The sequence below is a fragment of the Eptesicus fuscus genome, chromosome 21 (assembly GCF_027574615.1).
Source record: "Eptesicus fuscus isolate TK198812 chromosome 21, DD_ASM_mEF_20220401, whole genome shotgun sequence".
Classification (NCBI taxonomy): domain Eukaryota; kingdom Metazoa; phylum Chordata; class Mammalia; order Chiroptera; family Vespertilionidae; genus Eptesicus; species Eptesicus fuscus.
The window spans coordinates 39,091,103-39,114,775 of NC_072493.1; the positions used below are offsets into that span (position 1 = coordinate 39,091,103).

General features: G+C 48.7%; 1 protein-coding gene across 1 annotated transcript in view; it reads right to left on the reverse strand.

The window, feature by feature from the left end:
• Positions 1-23,673, reverse strand: part of XRCC1 (X-ray repair cross complementing 1) — a 27,767-nt gene continuing 4,094 nt past the window's right edge. Inside the window, exons 3-17 of the mRNA XM_008158388.3 lie at positions 17,424-17,534; positions 8,294-8,452; positions 7,376-7,450; positions 7,177-7,282; positions 6,807-6,916; positions 6,620-6,731; positions 6,208-6,466; positions 5,784-5,900; positions 2,457-2,550; positions 2,163-2,295; positions 1,904-1,958; positions 1,670-1,809; positions 773-863; positions 266-341; positions 1-173 (exon numbers count right to left, since the gene is read on the reverse strand). Coding sequence (XP_008156610.2) covers positions 60-173; positions 266-341; positions 773-863; positions 1,670-1,809; positions 1,904-1,958; positions 2,163-2,295; positions 2,457-2,550; positions 5,784-5,900; positions 6,208-6,466; positions 6,620-6,731; positions 6,807-6,916; positions 7,177-7,282; positions 7,376-7,450; positions 8,294-8,452; positions 17,424-17,534 — 1,752 coding nt within the window. The 3' untranslated portion in view covers positions 1-59. The remainder of the gene's footprint in view (positions 174-265; positions 342-772; positions 864-1,669; positions 1,810-1,903; positions 1,959-2,162; positions 2,296-2,456; positions 2,551-5,783; positions 5,901-6,207; positions 6,467-6,619; positions 6,732-6,806; positions 6,917-7,176; positions 7,283-7,375; positions 7,451-8,293; positions 8,453-17,423; positions 17,535-23,673) is intronic.

Consider the following 23,673-nt stretch of genomic DNA (forward strand, 5'->3'; position numbering starts at 1 on the left):
GTCAGCTTTATTAAACGTGTGTGTGTGTGTGGGTGTGTGTGTGTGCGCGCGCACATACTTCAGGCCTGGGGCACCACCCCATAAAGCTGGTGAGGAAGTAACTTCTGCTTCTCGTTACAACTGTAGATCCATCTCGGGCGGACAAACACCAGGGAGGGGTTGTCCATCAGGGCCTGCAGTGGGGAGGGGACACATGTGAGAGAGGAGGGGATAGAGGAGATTTAGGGCAGTTTGGGTCTCCCTTTCCCTGCCCCTCTGAACTCACCTCCTCAAAGCTAGGGTCCCACTCCTGTGCCGTGATCACAAACTGGACCCGGTCGCTCATATAGTCCTCGAGCTCCCTAGCGGGAGAAGAAAAGAGGCCGAGAATCGGTGTCCCCTCTGCTGACATCCCACTCCCCAACCATTCTCAAAGGCCGTCCTCTCCTGTCCCCACCTATGTGCCCTAGAGGCTGCCTGTGGATCCCCACTGTCCCATGTGCCAGTCTCACCACAGCCACAATACTGACAGCTCCCACTGCCGCTAATCCTTTCAGGAGGGTGGCCGGGAGCCTGGCCTTAGAGAAAGCCTAGGGGAAGCTACGCAGCAGGGCTGCCACTGGACTCTGTGGCCTGTGCCCATCCTGCAGGGTTCGCCCCTTCCCCACCTCCCAATTGCCTTCCTTCCCACAACCTACCACACCCCTCCTCAAAACTCAGCACCGCCGCACCCAGCACCCCGCACCCCGCCCCCCGCCCGAATCCCACCCCAGGCCCACCCCCAGGGACTGACCCGTTGAAGGCTGTGACATAGCGGCTGAGCTTCCTCCGCTCGTCCCCAGGGAACTCCCCGTACAGGAAGAAGTGTTTGCCCTGGAAGAAGTCTGGGGAGGTGGTAGAAGAGCCAAGGTGAGGCCCTGGAGTGCAAGGCACCAGCCAGGAGCCACGGAGGCAAAGCAGGAAGGCAGGGCAGCGGCCGGGCAATGAGGACAAGCGGTTCAACCGGCCCAGCAGAGCCTGGTTTCTCGTTGTTGCTTTCTTTAATGGTAAAAGATACAATTCCACTGATTGTAAAGTGCTCCTTACATGATTCCCAGTTCCCTGGCACCTGCTGTCGGCCATCAAAGGGCCGACAGGCCAGGGAGAAGGGACAAACAGTTCCTTCCCTACCAGAGCCCTCACAGAGAGCCCCTCATTCTCTCAAGTCACAAATGGGCTGTTGCCTCTTAATAAGCTTGGCCGGGTCAGAAACTGGCGAACCGGCCACTTCTTCATCTGGTTGGTCTCATTCCTTTTCCACTGCCCCACCCCACACAAAAACTGAACTGAGGGGGGGGGGGGGGGGGGGGGGAGGCTGGGCATCTGCAGATTTTAAAAGCCTTCCAGGTAATCCTGAAGCCTAGCGGGGTTAAGCTCTGATGTGAGGGAGGGGCTGTTCACACCTGGAGTGGAGCCAAAGCGGGTGGTCACTCCTGCCTGGTGCTGGGCTGTGATGGGGGACAGAAAGGGAAGGGAAGGGAACAGGCCTAAGAGAACGAAGAGGTGGCAAAGGCAGGCAGTGGTGGGGAGCAGACCAGGAGACAAGTCCCAGAGTGGGTAGCAGCAATCCTAGGCTAGCTGGAGCAAGTCACAGATGAGAACTGAGAGGGACAGATCCCACTTCAGGAGGGAGGGAGGGGGCATTTCCTACCTGGGAGTTCGGGAATTGGCAGGTCAGGAGACTCTGGGGGACTCTCATTGTCTGTGTTCTCATCTGTGGATCCCGCATATGGGTCCTCGCCATTCTCCCCCTGGCCAGTGGGCTGCCTTTGTTCTTTCTGCTCAGCAACCCTGGGGGAGCCAAGAGGGGTGGGGGAAGAGTATGCAGACCAGATCCCCTCTACCCAAGGCCTGGCCCACCCTGACCCCCCAGCCCCAATGCTACCTTCTCAGCTCATCCTCAGTGTCCTCAGAATCTTCCGCTCCATTGTCCTGTCCTTCTGCGAGCAGAAGCTTAGTCAATGCAAGGTGACCCCATCTTCTGGGAAGACTGGCAACCCTCTGGAGTCTCACACAGGCATCCTAAACCCCAACCTCAATAGATCTCCAGATCCAGTTATCGGGGGGGGGCCCTCAGCCCCCTCCTCCTCCTCCCTCAGACCCAGGAGTCCAGGCCCCCAGCCCCTCCTCCCCAAGGCTCTGACCTGACCACTCCCCCTCAGTGTGGGTGTCTTCCTGGGACCCTGGTGAGGCTGGTTTGGTCTCTTCTGGAGCTGCGCGAGTCTGGGGTGAGCTGGATCCCGCTGCCTGGGGGGCCTTGGTTTTGGTCTGAGGGCACTGAGGAGGGAGAGTGGGTGAGTGAGCACGAGAGGGGCAGGGCGGGTGGGAGGTATGTGGGGAGGTGTGCCACAGGAGGCAGGAGTAGACTTTGGGAACTACAACAGACCCATATCCTCCTCCCAGGACATCCTCCCACATCTGGTCAGGGGACAGCGGACCTTTTGGGGAAGCTGTGGGGCTTCATCCCCGCTGCTGCCACTGTGAGGGCCGCCCTCGTCCTCGCTGCTGGAGTCTGGCCCTGCCATGAGGTACCTGGGGAAGGAATCAGGCCTCAGACAAACAGGATGTCCTGTCCTCTGGGGCCTGTAGGGAGGGTGCTCAGGGTCACACCATGGCCACTCTCCCAGCTGCCTCGCTTTCCCGCTCTGGAAGGCGCCGCTGACCCCGTCACCCCAGCCACCCACACAGGAGACCAGAGCTCCCCCTGGCTGCCCTCCCTCCTCTTGCGGAAGAAGTGCCCCATTTCAGAAAGAAAAATAAAATCAGAAATAATGTTCCCCTTTGAGAATCAAAGTCAGTTTCTCTTTGGGAGAATGCCTAGAAATTAAGGGAAAATTCCCAAAAGCAACTACATTTTTAAAGACCTTAGCACTATATTCATGGTCCTTAAGCTGCTGACACTCCAGGAAAAGAATTCTCCTAGTTCTAATAATAATAACAGCTGACACTTATACGGGATTTCCTATGTGCCAGGCACTATTCTAAACACTTAACAAATGTGGAGTCATGGAATCCTGAGGTAGGTGGTATCTAAGCCCTATTTTACAGATGAGGAAACTAAGGCACAGGGAGAATAACTTCTTTGCCTCAATCCCAGGGCAAATGATGTAGCAGAAGCAATTGAATGTGTTGCTTTACTTCCATGGTACGCACATGAAGACCCTCTGCACATAATTTGACTTTTCCAAAGCTGGTGAAACACTGTTCAGGTAAGTCACACTCGCTGGACAGCACTGGATCATGGGAAATTCAGAGAATTTAAAGTGTCATAGTTGATTAAAGAATCAATGGTAGGCTTATAAGCCTTTTCTTTAAAGTGCTTGGAAATAAAAGATTTTTAAAACTCAATTTGTGATTATTGTGGGGAGAGCCATCACCCGGGAATCTTCCATCATCAACTTTTAAAAATATAAAGTGCTTTCTGAATTTAATTTTTTTGGTCAAAACCCAGTTGCAAAAAATAATAATAAATCCCATTTGCAGCCCGGCTGGTGTAGGCTCAGTGGTTGAGTGTCGACTTATGAACCAGGACATTATAGTTCGATTCCTGGTCAGGGCACTTATCAGTAGAGGGCGTGCAGGAGGCAATCGATCAATGATTCTCTCTCATCATTGATATTTCTATCTTTCTCTCCCTCTCCCTTTCTCTCTGAAATCAATAAAAATATAAAACAAACAAACAAACAACAACAACAAAAAACCCAGTTGCAAACCTAGCACCATTTATTGCCTTTTCTTGGGCAGACAATGATCCCAATCCAGTTCCTCTGTCCCTAAATAGACCCCAACCCATCCCATTTCTATCCCCAAGGCCCAGCCTCCTCCAGGGTCCCCACCTGCAGCCTTGCCTGGACACTCCAGCCCTCGCAACAGAGCCTGCCCCTCCCCCTCCCAAACCTTCCACGGCTCCCTGCTGCTCAGAGACCCTTGGAGCCAGGTGGGTTTCAGAATTTTGAAATTTTCAGATTTTAGAGATATATAGATTATTTCATACCAATCTGTGGGGAAGGAGGAAGTGCCCTGTAAATCAAACCCATGAATATTTCTGTAAACAATATGACATACTTAATGGAATAAAGGTCATAAATAGCCTCGCATCAGCTCAGGACGATCATGCAGCCAGTGTGTTTGCGCCAAATCCAGAAAAACACTTTTGGCTTCCAGAGGTGTTTGGATTCCCAAGCTATAGATGTGGGGTCTGTGGAGCTGGACAGAGCCCTGCCCTGGCCCTCGCTAGAAGTCCTTTCTGAGCTGATCCCACCACTTCTCAGCCTCCACCTCCACCTCCAGCTTCTCCCCAATAAAGAGTCTCGCAAATACAGCAGGCACAGCCCCATTCTGAACACACTCAGGTCTCCTCTCCCATGGAGTATAACACAAGTCTCCTTCTGATCCACGGGCCTCACATCTGACCCTGTCCTTCCCCAGCTCCAAAGCCTTCCATGGCTCCTGCTGCCCCGGCCTCATCTTCCTGCCACTTCCTGCCCCCCGCAGAAGCGGAGCCCACCTGCACCTCCTCGGGGCAGACACCAGGCTGACCCCAACTTTGGCTCCTCCACTCAGCAGGCCCTCTGTTCAGCCTGGTAAACCTCTTCTTCTCATCCCTGAAGACCCCTACACACTGCGGTTTCTCCTTGGGTTTTCCTCCATACGTTTTTTAAAATCTTATTTTTAAAAATATATTTTATTAATTTCAGTGAGGAAGGTTTACAGAGAGGAAAGGAGAGAGATAGAAACATCAATGATGAAAGAGAATCATTGATGGGCTGCCTTCTGCATGCCCCCTACTGGGGATGGAGCCTGCAACTCAGGCAAGGGCCCTGACCAGGAACTGAACTGTGATCTTCTGGTTCAGCGGTCGCCAACCTTTCAGATCTCACGGACCACCAATGGTCCGCGGACCACCAGTTGGTGACCGCTGTCTGGTTCGTAGGTCAACGCTCAACCACGGAGTCATACCACCGGGCATCCATACTGTTTTTTATTTGTTTGTTTGTTTTTTTGTTAATCCTCATCTGAGGATATTTTTTCCATTGATTTTTTTTTTAGAGAGGGGGAGAGACAGAGAGAGAAACATCGATGTGAGAAAGACACATCGATTGGTTGCCTCCCACAAGCATCCCGACCAGTTCCAGGACCAAGCCTGCAACGAAGGTATGTGCCCTTGACTGGAATCGAATCTGTGACCTTTCATTCCACAGGCCAACACTCTAACCACTGAGCCAAACCGGCCAGGACCTCTACTGTTTTCTAACAAGTCTGGCCCCTCATCAAAGTGAGAGGCCTTGTCAAAGGCAGGACCGGATGGTTGGGTGCCCCGCATCGCATGGGCCAGCCTGGCACCAAGCAGGGGCTTCAGGGGCTTGCTTTAAATGAATCTACCCTCAACAATAAAGATAAATAAACTTAAAAATTAACTAAATTAATCTAAACAAGCCCCAACACTCTGTTCTCCGCCCCTAGGTCTTTGCACATGCTGTTTCTCTAGCCTGCAATGTCCTTTCCTTCTCTGCTAAGCAGACTTCACAGAGCCCGCGTGAGCCCCCCAGGCAAGTCCTCTCTCCCTCCTCCACGACTCCTAGCCCATGCCCTTCCTCTCAGAAGTCAGCTCACTCCGGTCCGGGCCCACCTGTGTTCTCCACTAGCAGGCTCCGTCTGATTTCTCTCCAGATCCCTAGCTTTGCCCAGCGCAGGGACGAGGAGCAGGGTAGGTATGTGTGTATGTATATACATGCGTATACCACAGGTGTGCAGGGAGGCCTCACCTCCGGGAGGGCAGCCGCTGCCGCGTGCGGTGACAGTCCAGCACCCACTCTTTACGCACAATGCGACCTCCGAGGCCTAGGACCTGGCCGTACTTCGGGGTGTTGGCAAAGGCACAGCTGTGGGGAGCAGAATGGAGGGTGTCAGTCAGGTGTGATCTGAGGGATAAAAGAGAAGAGGGAGACAAGGAGGACAGAGAGAGGGAGAAAAGATGAGTAAGAGAGAAAAGGAAACAGATATGGGAGAAACAGGGAGTCAGAAGGAAAGATGTACAAATCAGAGAAAACGAGGCAGAGGATCCATACAGAAAACTGAAGAGACAAAGACACGTCCAGGCAGACAGGCAGAGAGAGAGAGAGAGCAAGGTGGAGACAGAGGCGAAGCAGTGGTAGCAGGAAGGTGGGAAGGAGGAGGTCACAGGCCTACATGAGGTGGGTGCTGTCTGGAGTCCAGTCTGGCCGATACTTGGCCCCGAGCTCTAGGGCCTTGTCCCGGAGCTCCGAGCGGAAGGGGTTCTGGAAGCCACTCAGCACCACCACCACGCCCTTAAGGATCTTCCCCATCTCCTGCGGGCCAGCTCGGGGTCCCTTGTGCTCCTTGCCTTCTCCTCGGGGCTTCCCTGGCACTGCCCCCCGTGCTGGGGCAGGGACTGAGGCAGTGGCAGGGGTAGAGATGGGTGCAAGCACTGCGGAAGCCAAAGAGCAGGTTCAGTTAGCACTGCTGGGACTAAACCCCTCGCCCGTCCTCCCTCAGCTCCAGAGTCCCAGCCCCGGTCCTCTCCACCCCTACGACACAGGAACACAGGCCCCTGTGGGAACAAGGAATCCACTTCGCTCACATTTGGGTCTCTTGCGGGCAGGTGGTGAGGGCTGGGCTGACGGTTTGCTGGGGGTCTTCCTTTCTTCTTGATTCAAATCCAACTTCCTCTTCCCTTTGGGGGACTCCTGAGGCTAAGCGGGGTGAGATGAAATGAGGCCTCTAGCTTCTCTCCTCCTCCTCCACCCATCAGGGTCTGATGATCTCACCTTGGAGGTGCTGCCTACTGGCCTGGAGGCTGGAGAAGTTGAGGAGGTGGCACTTGAGGCCTGCAGTGTGGCAGCTGCATAGCTGGGTCCTGCTGGGTCACTGGTTGTGGCTACAGAGGGAGAAAGTGGAACTAGAATCAGACTGGGCCCTTGGGCCCTTCAGCTCCTATCCATGTGACAGAGGGGTGTTCTCCTCCCAGCCTCAGACCCAGGAGGCCAGGACCCCAGTCTCCTCCCCAACTGACTCAGGAGGCCAGACCCCCAGTCTCCTCCCCAACTGACCCAGGAGGCCAGGCCCTCAGCCTCCTCAGACCCAGGAGTCTAGGTCCCAACCCTGTACTCACTCAGGCCTCAGGTTTTCCACACTCACCAGTGGATGTCTTATTGATCCGGCTGAAGAAGAGGGCCCCCGGTCTCAGGGAGCTGGCACCCTCATCTTCCTCCTTTACACGGAACTGGCCAAGCTTGGTCACCTTCTAAGATCCCACAAGGTCAGTGCGGTGGGTGTGGACTGGCAGGTGGGGGAGAAGAGGTAGGGCGAAGGCTCTGGGGTAGTGGGTAAAGCTTACCTGCGGTGAAGCCTCTACCTCATCTTTGTCTGGAGGGCTGTGAAACCGCACAAAACTCAGGCCATAGGGGGAGTCCTGGGAAAGAAGGGGTTGGAGTCGGGGAACCTGGCCAAGGACTAAAGCCCTTTAACTTAGGGAACCCTCTCTCTGGCTCTTGCCTCATCTAGGAAGATGTGTGTATGACACTGTGAACAATAATAACAGCCAACTGTTATGGAGCCCTAACTGTGGGTCAGCACAGCTCTGAGCCCTTTTACATGCATTAGTCCCATTAGCCAAATAAGCAATGGGCAAATGGAATAGGAGGGAGTGCTGCCTGCCACTTCGGGAATACAGAAATGCCCCAGGCTCTTCCCCCTCTGCCAGCTGGATGCAGAGCCATAAGATGGGAGGAACCTGGTTCCCTGGATGACCAGTCAAACACCCCCCAGGACAGTTCCCCGCGTAAGGATACCTCTACTGTGTGGTGTCATTACCACTTGGGTCTTGTTATCACAGCTTAGCATCCTGACTCACAGCAACCCATAAGGATCAGGAAACTAGACCAGAAAGATTACGTCACCTGCCCAAAGTCACGCAGTAAGAAGTGGTGTAGCCACCTTAAACCCAGTGTCTGACTTCATTCTCTTGATGTTAACTCCAAGGCCCACTCTCCTAGACGACCGCTCCAACAAGTCAGCTGTCCCCCTCCTCCAGTTCCCTCCTGAGGTCCTACAGTTCACTTGTCAAGACATCGTCCAGGAAACAAAGCCTCATATGAGGGGGGACTCAAACCCATTTCAGGGAAAGCCTCCTCATGGTCCCATGAGGATACCAGCTGTCCAGTCCTCCCAGCCCTCTGTGACTCACTATTGGCCCCTCAGCTCTCTCCTCACCCACGACCAAGGACCCTGCACTCCCAGCTCCCACCCTGAGTACCTTGCTATAGGGCTGGCTGCAAACAACTTTGACTCGGTCCCAGCGCTTCTCAGCTGCTCCCCGGACCAACTTGTCAGGCCCAAATATGCGAACACGGTTGGGGTTGGAGCCACTTCGGCTCTCAGAAGGGGACATGAAAGACGAGGTGACCAGAAGGACCTGGGAAATGGCACAATAAATGAGGCTGGCTCCTTTAAATGATGCATCCTAGGGGCTGGGAAGAGGGCAGGGCGCCTGAGAGAAAGCTAGGGAGTCGCCAGATCCAGCTCAGGCCCTGACCTGCGTCAAGGTCTCTAGACTCTTCTCTTGTTTCTGGGCCTCCGGTCAGTCCTTCCCTGACACAGGTCCCAGAGGAAGCCTTCTATGTTCAGATCTGAATGATCCTTAAATTCTTGCATAGAGCCTTCCATATTTGGCCATATGGCGGGGCTACGCGACCTAAGGAACGAACCCTCCCAACAGAGAAGATTCCCGATGACTGGCACAGTATTCAAACACCTTTTGGAAATGCAAGGCTGGGTCAATGGGAAGGCGAGCAGAGTTACCAGAGGCCAGAAATGAGAGAGCTGTGCCAGTTACTAAGTGATTGTCGCAGCTCAAACCCACCCAGTGGAGCCTGGACCTTTCTGCTTCTCCAACTGCTCCTTATCGGGCTCTGCCAGCAGGGGGAGCTAGAGACAGGCTGCAAGACTGGAGGAGGGTGGAGGATCTGCTCCTGGTAGATCCTGTGAGCCTCACCCCAGGCACACCTCTGCTTCTCCAACTGCTCCTTCCCAGGGCATCAGAGCAGTCCAGTTCGCAGCTTCCTAGCACTTGCAGAACCCGCCTCATCCAGCCCCTCTCTGGGTCGGAGTTTCAGCTCTATGGAACCCAACCTCCAACATCTCTGTTTCAATCATTCCTACCTTTTCCTTTTGTTCCCCCAACCCTAGGGGGAGCAAAAGGCAGCTGCTCCCTGCACTTGCTTCTTCATCACACCTTAGTCTTCTTGCCTCATCAGTTACTGATTCCCTGTTAACATAACTGGTGTGGTTTCAGTCTCCTGGTAGGACCGTGACTGATACGGTGGGTGGCACTGATGTGGTTTTTGCCCTAGTGCTGACCCTGGGTGGCACACAGAGCTTGATTTAAAGGGCCCTTGGGGGGGGGGGGGAGGTGGCAGTGGGGAATAGAAGACCAAGCCTGCGCTCCAAGCAGGGAAAAACAGTATGTCAGAGACCACCTCCAAATCACATAGAGCTGGGCTCCTCCTCCATGAGCTCAGGGGAAATGTGCCCAGGGAGAGAGGGGAGCCTGAGCTCTGGAGGACAGAGAGAGAAGATGAAAATTTATCTGTGGACAACTCCTGATGGTGAGTTTGTACTCTCAGGGATTTGGAGCAAAAACTCATACTAGCTATCTGCATGGAAAAACACAAGCCGAACATTTTAAGTGGTCCCATGTACACAGTGTCACCTGACACCTGGGCAAATACTCTTTGGAGGAACATACTTCAAACCCAGTCCTCCAAGATTTCCCATAGATACGTTCCCAAAGAACCGAAGTTCACACACACACACACAAACACACACACCCATGAGGCATGAGGAAACAAGCTGCCATGACGTAGGATCAGCAGAAACCACAAAGTGCAGATCAGACCCACAGAGGCTGCATATATTGAAAATATCAAACATACAATACAAAAGTATTTTTAATAGTTTAAAGAAATAAATGGACAGGATGATGAAAGAACACATAATAACCAAAACTGGCCAGGCAATTTTGAAAAAGAATCAAAGAGTTCACACCCTACACGAAGGGATGAATCATGATTGGTCAAAGCAATCAGATTCCCTCTGCCGATGGCTGGCCCAAAGATGTACACGTGACCCACTTCTGGCCAATGTGATATGAAGAGGGAGGCTTGTGTGGGGGCTTCTGAGAAAGCTTTTTCCTTCCTCATTAAAGAACCAGAGGATGGAGAGAGCCACTGAACCTCTGCCATCCCACTTTCCCCAATTCCTGCTTTGGACGCTACAAGGTGATGGACGGAGCACAGCAATCATATCGCAATCGTGAGGGCAAGTCCAAAAGAACCAAGACATGCCAACCTAGCACCCTTTGTTAAGCTTCCAGATCAGCTCTGGGTCAGCCTAATGCCGGCCTTCCCGCCGAGGAAACAATAAACAGGCTTATGCAGTGAGCCAACTTTAGTTTAGTATATTGTTACTTAGTCTCTTTCTAACTGACAAGCTGTGAAATTAGAAAACAAAAGCCTTTTGCTAAGAAAAGCATAGGCTACGACTAGATGCCTTTTTGTGCTCAACTCTGATTATGAAAAGGGAACAGCAAAGACAAAGAAAATTATACAGAAGAGAAACTTTCTCTCTGGCCTTGACTATAATTGTTTAAAAAGGCCTGATTTTGAGCTGATAGAGGAGCCGAGTTTATCATCTAGTGACTAAAAGTAAGGGGCAACTCAAACTGTGGTTGGTGGCTGCTACCCATACCCAGAGGTAGATTTCCTCTGAATATACTCTCCTCCCATTCCTTGTAAAAAGAAAACTACCCCAGTTATCAGGCTGTTTTGTTACCCAACACTATCTTTAAGGTTCCAGGATTAAGCCTTGACTCTCTGGATGTGTTACCCTCAAATGCTTACACATCTTTTGGAGATGTGGAAGCCTTTGTAGAATTTGAAGGGCGAAAAAAAGAATATGTTGTCCTGGCTGGTTTGGCTCAGAGGTGAGAGCGTCGGCCCACGGACTGAAGGGTCCCAGGTTCAATTCCGGTTAAGGGCACATACCTCGTTGCAGGCTCCATCCCCGGGCACAAGTGGGAGGCAACCAATAGATGTTTCTCTTTCTGTCTCTCTCCCTCCCTCCCACTCTGAAAATCTAAGGAAAATATATCCTCTGGTGAGAATTAAAAAATAAAATAATATGTTGACTTTTGTAGAAAATGGCATTACCTATTACAATGTGTGCCTTACACTTGACTTGTACAGCAGGTCTTCGAATAACATTGTTTCTTTAGAATGTTGATGTGTTGCCAGGGTCAATGTACTCAAATCTCAGAAAACTGTCTTTGATATCAATTAGCCTGTGGTAAAATTGGTTTTATTACAATGTCATGTCCTTTCGCTTATATTCACAGAATCTATTGACTAGGTTAAGTGAGGATTTACTGAAGTGACATCAATACTTTCCCCCTAAGATCAGGAAGACTCAACACTTTCCCCCTAAGATCAGGAACAAGACCAGGATGCCCACTCTCAGCACTTCTCTTCGACACTATATTAGAGATACTAGTCAGTGTGATAAAATGAGAAAAAGGAAAAAAGAAAAGCATGAAGCAATGAAAGGAGGAAAACTGTTTTTTCTTAATATATTTTATTGATTTTTCACAGAGAGGAAGAGAGAGGGATAGAGAGTTAGAAACATCGATGAGAGAGAAACATCGATCAGCTGCCTCCTGCACACCCCCCACTGGGGATGTGCCCGAAACCAAGGTACATGCCCTTGACTGGAATCGAACCTGGGACCTTTCAGTCTGCAGGCCGATGCTCTGTCCACTGAGCCAAACCGGTTTTGGCAGGAGGAAAACTTTTTATTCACAGACAATATGACTGTCTATGTAGAAAACCCCAAGGGATCTACACAAATCCCAAGGGATTCTCCTATAAGAATTAACAGTGAATTTATCAAAGTCACAAGATACAAGGTCAGTATTCAAAATCAATTGTATTTTTATTATGCTATCAACAAATGGAAACTTTTTTAAATACTAAACAGCATCAATAATTTAGGCAAGAATCAATAATGGTGTTAAAACTAGTAAGTACAATTTGAGGAGTAACAAGATATTTATATAGTCTCAAAGTATTTCTTCACATAATACAACCTTAATCAAACGATCAGTTAGCATCTTCAGTAATGAAGCAAGTAGCATGTGCCTCACAATCTGATGCACTGAGAACACAACATCACTTTTGTGGTATTCGGACCCAAAGTGTATAACCCAATTTAATCATGAGGGAACATCAGACGTTTTGTACAATGAGTGACGTTTCACAAAATCCACTGACCTCCATTCCTCAAAAATGTCAATGGCGCCTGGCTGGCATGGCTCAGTGGTTGAGCGTCGACCTATGAACCAGGATGTCAGGGTCAATTCCTGGGCTTGATCTCCAGTGGGGGGTGTGCAGGAGGCAGCCAATCAATGATTCTCTGTCCTCATTGATGTTTCTATCTCTCTCTCTCTCTCCCTTCCTCTCTGAAATCAATAAAAATATAGTTTAAAAAAATGCCAATGGCATGAAATACAAAGATAGTCGCAGGAACTGTTCCCAATGAAAGGATACAAAGGAGATGTGACAAGTCAATGCAATGCATGATTCTGAATTTTCTCTTTTAAATTTTATTATTATATTTTAACTTTTTCACTTACAGTTTACATTCAATTTATTTTATATTAGTTTCAGGAGTACAGCATAGTGTTTAGACAATTATGTACTTTACAAAGTGTTCCTCCTGATATTTCTAGTATCCACCTGGCACCGTGTGCAGTTATTAGAATATCATTAACTATGCTTCCTATACTGTACTTTGGATTTGCTTTGCTATAAAGATCACTATTGGGATAATGAAGGAAATCTGAATAATGTCTGAGATCAGATGATAGAATACTATATCAATGATAACTTCCTAATCTTGTACTGAGATTAAGCTAGAAAATGTCTTTGTTTTTAGGAAATATCCACTGGAGTGGGATAAAGGGATAAGGAACATCATGTATGCAACTTACTTTCAGTAAGTACAAACGATGTATAAAATAAATACGTACAGTAGTGCCTCTTATGCATGGGGAAAACATTCCAAGGCCCCTAGTGGATGCCTGAAACCTGGATAGCACCAAACCCTATAGGTGAAATTATTTCTATGCATACAAAGCTATGATAAAGTTTAATTTGTAAATTAGGCACAATAAGAATAACTACTAATAAAATACAACAATTATAACAATAAAGGGTGGGGCAAAAGTAGGTTTATAGTTGTGAGTATGCAAAATAGAGTTTATTATTATTTATTATTGTATTATTTTCCAAATAAACAACTGTAAACCTACTTTTATCCCATCCTGTATACTAACTATAGTAATATACTTAACATAGCAAAAGTTATGTGAATGGCTTTAGGCCCATTAAGTAAAATAAAGGTTACATGAAAACAGTACAGAATACCTTGACCGCTGATCTGATAACCTAGAGGGCTACTAAGTGACTAATGGGCAGATAGCATACTCAGCATGGAGACAGTGGACAAAGGGATGACGCATGCCCCTGACAGGACAGCTGGAGATTTCATGAAGCTACTCAGCGCACAATTTAAAACTTATGAAGATAAGAGGTGACTACTATACATATGTGTTAACACTTGGGGAATCTGAGTAATGGGAATATGGGAGTCTTTTGCACTACTTTTGCAACTTTTCTATAGGACTGAAAGCTACTGAGAAGCTGGTTTGATAATTTATATGGAAATAAATGCAAAAGATCTAGAATAGCCAAAACAATCAAGACTAAAGTTTGAAGTCCAACACAACCTGTTTTCAATATTTTCTATTAAGACAGTGTGGTACTGGCATAAAGATAAACGTATAGCCCTGGCCAGTGTCTCAGTGGTTTGAGCGTCGCCTGCTCACCAGTGTCTCAAGTTCAATTCCTGGTCAAGAGCATGAACCTAAGTTACAGATTCGATCCCCAGCCAGGTCAGGGAGCATGCACAAGGCAACCAATCAATATCTCTCTCTCTCTCTCTCTCTCTCTCTCTCTTTCTCCACACCCCCCCCCTCCCTTCCACTCTCTAAAAAAATCAAAGGAAAAAATATCCTCAGGCGAGGATTAAAAAAAAAAAAAGATAGCCCTAGCCGGTTTGGCTCAGTGGATAGCGCATCAGCCCACAGACTGAAGGGTCTTGGGTTTGATTCCAGTCAAGGGCACATACTTTGGTTCGATCTCCAGACCGATGAGTGTGTGTGCAGGAGGCAACCAATCACTATGTCTCTCTCACAATGATGTTTCTCTCTCTCCCCCCCCCCAAACTCTCTCTCTAAAAATTAATGGAAAAATATCCTTGTGTGAGGATTAACAACAACAAAATAAACATAAATATCAATAGAACAGAGAACACAGAAAAAAATCTCTACAGATATGGTCAATTAATTGTCAACAAAAGAGCCAAAACAATTCAATGGGAAAAGGGAAGTCTCTCTCTCTCTTTTTTAAAAATATTTTTTTATTGATTTCAGAGAGGAAGAGAGGGAGAGATGGAAACATCAATGATGATAGAGAATCATTGATTGGCTGCCTCCTATATGCCCCCCACTGGGGATTAAGCCTGCAACCTGGACATGTGCCCTGACCAGGAATCAAACCATAACCTCCTGGTTCACAGGTCAACGTTCAACCACTGAGACACGCCAGCCAGGCGGGAAGTCTCTTTTACAAAAAGGATTTAAAAGTAAGTAAGTAAGTAAATAAATAAAGGATTTTCAACAAACATGAAAAATGCACGTCATCCCCTACTTCACACAATATACAAAAATTCATTTGCAATGGATCAGAAATCTAAGTGTAAAACCTAAAAATACAAAGCTTCTAGAAGAAAACACAGGAGATGGTGGAAAGCAGAATAATATCCATCTCTCCTCTCCCCGCCCCCCGCGCCCCAGGCAAAAGGTTCCCACAGTCTAATCCCTAATCCCTGGAACCTGTGAATATGGAAAAATAGACTTTGCAGATGTAATTAAGGATCTTGAAATAGGGAGATTACCTGGGTTATCCAGGTAGGTCCAGTGACATCACAAGGATCTTTATAAGAAAGATGGAGGCAAGAGAATCAGTCAGAGAAGAAATGAAGAAGCAGATATTAGAGTGATGTGATTTGCTGGCTTATAGCTGTCGCCATCCAGTGGTCCGGTCCATGAGGTCCGAAAGGTTGGCGACCGCTGGCTTAGAAGATGGCGGAAGGGGCCACAAGCCAAGAAATGCAGGCAGCCTCTAGAAGCTGGGATAGGAAGGAAAATGGATTCTCCCCTGGAGCCTCCAGAAGGAATGCAGCCCTGCCATCTCCTTGGTTTTAGCCCGGTGAGAGTGCTATTAGACAACCACCTCCAGAACTGTAAGGTCATAAATGTGTGCTGTTTTAAACCACTGAGTTTGTGACAGTTTGTTACAGCAGCAACAGGAAACTAACACTGGCACTCTCATCATTACTCTGTGACAGGAAAATATCTCTTGTAGGACACAAAAGGTACTAAGTATTAAAAAAACAACAACCCTGGATAGATTGGACTTCATCAGAGGCACTGTAATGAAAAGGCAAGTCACAGACTTGGGGAAAAATCTGCAACACATATATCTGAAAAAAGAGACTGAAAAAAATACAGAGTTAATGCCCATGACAAAAAGACAAACAACCTAATAAAAAATAAGATAAATGAACGACTAATAAGTACATGAAAGGTACTTATTACATGTCATAAATGGTTGGGAAAATGCACATGAAAGCCACAATAAAATACCACTACACGCCATCTGAATTGCTGAAATTTAGAAAATTAAAAAGACCGGCAATATCAAGAATGGGTAAGGATGTGAAGCAACTAGAATTCTCGTATACTGCTGAAGGGAATATAAAATGATACAAATACGGTGGAAAACTCAACTTCTAATAAGGTTAAAACATATATTTACCCTAAAACCCTGCAATACCACTCCTAGGTATTTAACCAAAACAAATCTCCAAAGGAAGCTTGTACAAAAACGATGCAGCAGCGTTATTCACAATGGTCAAAAAGTGGCAAGAGATACCAACAAGAGAATGGAAAACAATCGTGGTCTATGTTTATAGTGGAATACGACTCAGCAATAAAGTGGAACAGACCACTGACATAGTCACAATATGGGAAAAGTCTCCAAAAACCATATGCTGAGTGAAAGAGCCACCTACAAAAAAAGTACATACTGTGAGATTCCATTTATATGAAATTTTAGGACAGGCAAAACTAATCTATAGTGACAGAAAGGAAGTCAGAGGTTGCCTGAGCTGGGGGGTGGGGGGAGGAAGGGCATGGTGGGGAGGGAGGAGTGACTATTAAAGGGACACAGGGCACTTTCAGTGATGCTGGCAGTGCTCCATGTCTTGACTTGGGAGACAGCTGCACAGGTGCATACATTTGTCAAAGACTCTTTGACCTCGACAGTCAGATCTGTGTATTTTATTGTATGCCAAATATACCACAATTAAAAACAAGTTCTGCCCTGGCCAGTGTGGCTCAGTTGGTTGGGCATCCTCTTGTGCAAAAGGAAGCTGCCAGTTCCATTTCCAGTCAGGGCACACGCCCGGGTTTCGGCTCCATCCTTGGTAGGGGGCCTGAATGAGGCAGCCTATTGATGCTGCTCCATGTTGCACTCTCAAATAGATGTTTCTCTTTCTCTCTCCCTCCCTCTCCCTTCCTTTCTCTAAAAATCAATAAACTATTCTTCAAAAACAAAACCAAAAAATTTCTCACTGCAAGAAAAAAAAGTATCTTGTAGAAAACTGGTTTGTTCACTTAAAATTATAAACTCTCTTTGTCACGGTAGGTCTATTTTTACCCAAAAACATTTCGTTGATTAACTAGCTGGCTAACTATGATCTCATCGATCCAGCTCTAATTAATTCAACCAGAAAAAAAAAAAGGATTGTGCCAAGTTTTAAAAATATTCGTAATAGAGCAAAAGACATTCCTTCTTGGAAACATCTGTCACAAATCAAGTGACTACCAGAGGCAACCCACACAATTCGAAATCTCAATTGGCAGGGACATCTGTGAGAGCCCCTGGGGCTGGGTAAAGCAGTTTTGCTCTCCAGCCATGACTGAATCTTGGAACAAACGTGTGCCTCTGGTTGTTTATGCCACCACAAGGCAACCGGGTCCCTTCCCTGCTGTGCACTGTTTATAACTATCTCCTCTGTACACCGGCTCCTCCAGAGGGCAGTGGTCAGTGCGACTCATGCCCACCCTCGTCTGGCACCCAGGGGAAGCAGTGATGGGACATCTGGGGCAGGGATCAGCCTGGGGCCCATCGCAAGTCCCTGCTTACCTCATAGTCTTGCTCTCCAGCCCCTCCAGCCGAGCTGCCCACCAGCACCTCCACAAAGGCGGAGCCATCGTTCCCGATGTCCACACTATGTATCTGCTCCTCCTTCTCTAACTGCAAGAGAGGGGGAAGCCCACTGTTAGTGCCCGCTCTGCCCCAGGGCTCACTGTGGGACCTTGGGAGTGGGATGACCCGCATATGAGCCACCATATCTCCTTGCAATGTCAACTCTGGGACAAGTAGGTGGCCAATACGGAGTGGTGCCACCTTGTCCCCAGCATGCAGCATTCAGAGCTCAAAAAATATTCACTGAATGCATAAACCCCCACACACTCTTCCCCGGCGCCTCCAGACTCTGCCAGATCAGCTTATAATCTGCTCTCCTTGGCAGCACTTGCCAGAGTTTCCACCCCCAATCAATCACACAGGATTCTGGGGAAGTTCCCTGAGGGTATGGCCCTGCTCTGGTTTTCTCACCACTGCTTCCTTGGTTCAAAACCCAGCTCTGCCAAATGCTAGCTATATGGCCTCTAACCATGTGAAGCCTCAGTTTCCTCATCTGTAAAATGGGGATGATAACCATATCTTTACACGTAAATACCATGGCCACAAGGCCCGTATGTAATAAGTACTCTACCAATGTCAGTCAGGAGGCATTATTAGTCAACTAGAGACCCGGTGCATGAAATTCGTACGGGGGGGTAGGGGGGAGTCCCCTCAGCCCGGCCTGTGCCCTCTCGCAGTCTGGGAGCCCTTGGAGGATGTCTGACTGAAGCCATCAGTCAGACATCCTTAGCGCTGCCATGGAGGCAGGAGAGGCTCCCGCCACCGCCGCTGCACTCACCAGCCGTGAGCCCGGCTTCTAGCTGAGCGGCGCTCCCCTTATGGGAGCACACTGACCACCAGGGGGCAGCTCCTGCGTTGAGCATCTGCCCCCTGGTGGTCAGAGTGCAGCATAGTGACTGGTCTTTCTGCCGTTGGGTCAATTTGCATATTAGCCTTTTATTATATATAGGATACTCAATAATTATTTGTCAAAAGAAGGAAAGAGCTACCTGTAGGACCTGCCACCCCCTTCTGACAGTTAAGGGTGCAGAAAGCCAGGTGGGGGTGGAAGGCAGTTGGAAACCGCTGAGGCAAGTCTCCTGCTTTCTAGTTTGGGACTCCTGTATTTGGATCCTAGAATGATAATTTAGCCCGCTGGTGTGGCTCAGTGGTTGAGCATTGACCCATGAACAGTTTGATTCCTAGTCAGGGCACATGCCCGGATTGCAGGCTCAATCCCCAGTGGGGGGGTGTGCAAGAGGCAGCCGATCAGTGGTTCTCTCTCATCATTGATGTTTCTATCCCTCACTTCCTCTCCCTTCCTCGCTCTGAAATCAATAATAATTTTTTAAAAACCACACATATAGAATGCCCCCTGGTGGTCAGAGTGCAGCATAGTGACTGGTCTTTATTCCAACCCTCAAAGGTACCTAGTCCACCACTGCTCAGATCATCTATTCACACCACTCGGATCATCTGATGCTCCAATCTGCCCTGTCACTTCCCAGTCAGGAGTTCACACAGACGTCACCTGCACAGGGCTACACACAGGAGCACCCCGACATGGAAGGAAGGAGCCTGGACTCGGGATGAGTCAAGCCTGGGTTCAAATCCAGCCCTGTCATTTCTTTTTTTTCTTTTTTTTTAAATATATTTTATTGATTTTTTACAGAGAGGAAGAGAGAGGGATAGAGAGTTAGAAACATCGATGAGAGAGAAACATCGACCAGCTGCCTCTTGCACACTCCCTACTGGGGATGTGCCCGCAACCAAGGTACATGCCCTTGACCGGAATCGAACCTGGGACCCTTGAGTCCGCAGGCCGACGCTCTATCCACTGAGCCAAACTGGTTTCGGCCAGCCCTGTCATTTCTAAGTGTGCAGCCCTGGGTGACGTACAACCTCTTTGAGAGGCAGCGCACTCACATGTAAAAGGGAGGATCCTCATAATAACCCTCCTTCTGAAGAGAGCCGAGATGACACAGATACTAACAACCATAACAACAGCTGCTGTGAACATCTAAGGGCCCACGATGTGCCAGGCACATAATGCGTGCATCTTCTCTCCTCACAAGGGCTTTGCAAGGCAGGGCTATTATTATCTTCATTTTATACATGAGCAAATGGAGGAAGGAAGTGGTTATGTAACTCCCTAAGGTCACACAGCTGGTGAGCGGCAGAGCTGGGACCAGAGACCGTGCAGGCTTGCTAGCACTGGTTAGGGCTCCTTCCCCACCAGGTGAGCATGCTGAAGAGAGAGGAAGGGATGAGGGAGGGGCCTCCCCAAGGTTGAGCTGTGCTGGCCTCCTGACGACTCTGCCCGCCTCCACCGCTGCCCTCAGCTCAGAGCCCCGCAGGGTGTGGTGCCGCCCAGGCACACAAGTCCCAGTCTGACTTCTTGGCCTCCTGCCGCACGCGGTGGCTCTCCTCCGGCCATGCTGCCTTCCTCCTGGCCTGAGAACAGGCTGGCTCCTTCCCACCGCAGGGCCTTTCCACCTGCCACCCCCGCCTAGTCTACCCCTCCCCCAAACCTTCCTGCGGCCGGCTCCTTCCATCCTTCAGGTCTGCTCAGATGCTGCTTCAGACCAACCAAAGTACCCTCCCACCTCCTACCAGGTGCTTCTCTATCCCCCGACCCTCCTTTATTTTTCTTCATTATCACCACTTGATATTATATAGTTATATTTTTATTTGTATTTGTCTAGCATCTGTCTTTTAAGCTCCATGAGGACAGGGGCAATACGAGTCATTCCCTACTGTGTCTCCAGTGCCAAGAACAATGTCCGATCCATCCCAGCTCTGCTTCCTTACCGCTGTGTGATCCTGGAGCAAATGGTTTCATGTCACCCCATGGGCCTTAGTTTCCTATAATATGGGGACAATAACAACCTATAATATGGGGACAGTAACAACTTCTACCTCATACAGTTGTGAAGATTCAAATGAGGAATACACGCGAAGCCCCTTGAATAGTGCCTGCCACAGGGCAAGCATTCCATAAATGTCAGCTGATCCTATTATCACCAGAGGCCTTCAGTACATTCCTCATGGATGAATGGACAGGAAGCTCCCAGGAACCATTTGCTGAAGAAACAAATGCCCTGAGTTGTAATTCTGACTCTACTCTCCCTGACCAAGTGGCTTTGGTGAGTCGCTTGCCTCAGTGCTCTCATCTGTCACAAAAGAATCGCCATGGCTAACGTTTTTAGATTCTCACTGAGTGCCAGGTGCGTAGTATATTCGCTTCCTGCTGCTGCTATAACAAAGTACCACAAACTTCCTAGCTAAAACAACACAGCTCACAGACCTGGAGGTGCGAAGTGTGAAAGCTGGTCTCACTGAGCTAAAATCAAGGTGTCCGCAGGGCTGTTTCTTCAGGAGACTTTGGGGGAGAAGCACTTCCTTGCCTTGCTCCTAGAGGCCATCTGCCTCCTTGGCTTGTAGCCCCTCCCTCCAGCTTCCCAGCCAGCGATGGCATCGCTCCAACCTCTGCGTCCATCACCACATCTCCTGTGACTCTGGTTCTGCTGCCTCCCGCTTTCCCTTATAAGGACCCTTGTGATCATACTGTCCTCTCCTCCCCTCCCCCCAATAATCCAGGTTAACCTCACCATCTCAAGATCCTTAACTTCATCATATCTGCAAGGTCCCCTTTGCCATGTAAAGGGACATATTCACGGGTTCTAAGGGTTAGGATGGGGCATCTTTTCGGGGGCCATTATTCTGCCCACCACAGTTGACAAAGCTCTCCCTGGGCCAGGCATCACTGAATCCTCACAAGGGTCTGTTACTATCCCAGTTCTACAGATGGGGAAACTGAGGCTTAGTTTAAATAAACAGCTCACATGTCACACAGAACTATGACTAGCAAAGAAATGTGGGCCCAACTTTCTGACTATAAACTAACACTCCTTCTCAACTCCCCTTCAGGTAAAAATGCAACATCTTTGCCTCTCCCACAATATAAAGCAACAGGCCTCACATTTAGTAGGATGTATATATTTTGTATTTTAAATTATTTTAAATGAATGAGTCTTATAACTACTTCTACTTTACACACACATAGATTCCCTTGTATTTTCTTTCTTTTTTTTATTACTACACTAGTGGCCCGGTGCCTGAAACTCGTGCATGGGGGTGAAGGGGTGTCTCTCAGCCCAGCCTGCACCCTCTCCAATCTGGGACCCCTTGGGGGATGTCCGACTGCTGGCAGTCGGACATCCCTCTCACAATCCGGGACCCCTGGCTCCCAACCGCTCACCTGCCTGCCTGATCGCTCCTAACCACTCCGCCTGCCAGCCTGCTTGCCCCCAACTGCCCCCCAGCTGGCCTCCTCACCCCCAACTGTCCCCCTTGCTGGCCTGATCACCCCAAACTGCCCCCGCTGCCAGCCTGCTTGCCCTCAACTGTCCCCCCCACTGGCCTGCTCACCCCCAACTGCCGGTCCTGCCGGCCTGATCACCCCAACTGCCCCCCCACCGCCAACCTGCTTGCCCCCAACTGTCCCCCCTTGCTGGCCTGCTCGCCCCCAACAGACCCCCTGCCAACCTGCTTGCCCCCAACTACCCCCGCCACCGGCCTGCTCACCCCCAACTGCCCCCCCCACCAGCCTGATCACCCCCAAATGCCCTCCCCTCCTGGCCTGATCGCCCCTAACTGTCTCTGCCTCGGCCCCAGCTCCGGCACCATGGCTTTGTCTGGAAGGATGTCCGGAAGGTCTCCCGGTCTAATTAGCATATTACCCTTTTATTAGTATAGATACTTAGCTTAAAACAACATACATTTATTATGTGTTTCTGTAGATCAGAAATTCAACAGAGGATGACCAGATTCTCAGCTCAGGGTTTTACGGGGCTGAAATCTAGTGCTGGCTAGATCTGTGGTTCTCATCTGGGGCTCAGGGTCCTCTTTCAAAAGGACTGGCTATTGGCAGAATTCATTTTCTTGTGGTTGAAGGACTGGGGTTCCCATTCCTAGCTGACAGTCAGGGCACAACTCTCAGTTGCCAGAGGACACCCGCATTCCTTGCTACATGGCCCCCACAGGCCGCTCAGAGCATGGATGCTCGCTGCTTCTTCCAGCCAGCCAGAGTGTGTTTCTCTGACTTCCTCCTCTGTTCTTTCTTCTTTTTGATAAATAAAAAATTTTTGATAAAAATGTGTATACATGGAAGCAACCCAAATCAAATGTCCACAGACTTATGAATGGATACACATTGTATGGTCTATCCAAACGATGGATTATTACTCAGCTCTGAAAAGGAATGAAGCACTGACACATGCTACAACATGGAGGAACCTCGAAAACAATATGCTAAGTGAGAGAAGCCAGGCACAAAAGGCCACACATTGTCTGAGCTTATTCATATGAAATGTCCAAAATAGGTAAATCCATAGAGACAAAAATAGATCAGTGGTTGTCAGGGGCAACCTGGGGAAAGGAGAACATCCCCAATGAGTGGTGATGACTGCAGAACACTGTCAAGATACTAAAAACCTCTGAATTGTAGACTTTAAATGGTTACAATGGTGAATTTTATGTTATGTGAGTTTTACCTCAGAAAAAGAGTGTGCAGTGTCAGCTGTTAACAGAAGGACTTAAGCACAAGATGACTGTCATCTGCGGCCAGGTCTGTGTGCACCTTTCGCAGGAAGTCATAATTCATGACAGTGAAACAAATGGCGCATGGAGGTTTGCAAAGTTCCTAAGAGACATCTTATAAAAACTGTTTCACATCCATGAAAGGCAATGTTATATATAATTTAAAAGAATGAATTTTAGAAGGTACAAATTTATGTAATGGCAATGGATCTCCAAGATATAATCATCTGAAAAAATACTATGTAATTTTAATGTTTTAATATGCTTTTATTGATTTTAGAGAGAGAAGAAGGGAAAGGGAGAGAAACATCAATGAGAGAGAGTCATTGATAAGCTGCCTACTGCATGCCCCCCACTGGGGATCGAGTCCCCAACCTGGGCATGTGCCCTGATGGGGAATCCAACCATGACCTCCTGGTTCACACACCACCACTGAGCCACAACGGCAGGGATCTCTCTCTCGCTCTCAACCTCTCCCTCTCTAAAACAAACAAACAAACAAAATCAATAAAAACATATTTAAAAAAACAAAGCATACTATGGAGAGCAGCCAGACCCAAAAGTATATACTGTCTGATTCCATTTACATAAAATTCAAAACCAGGCA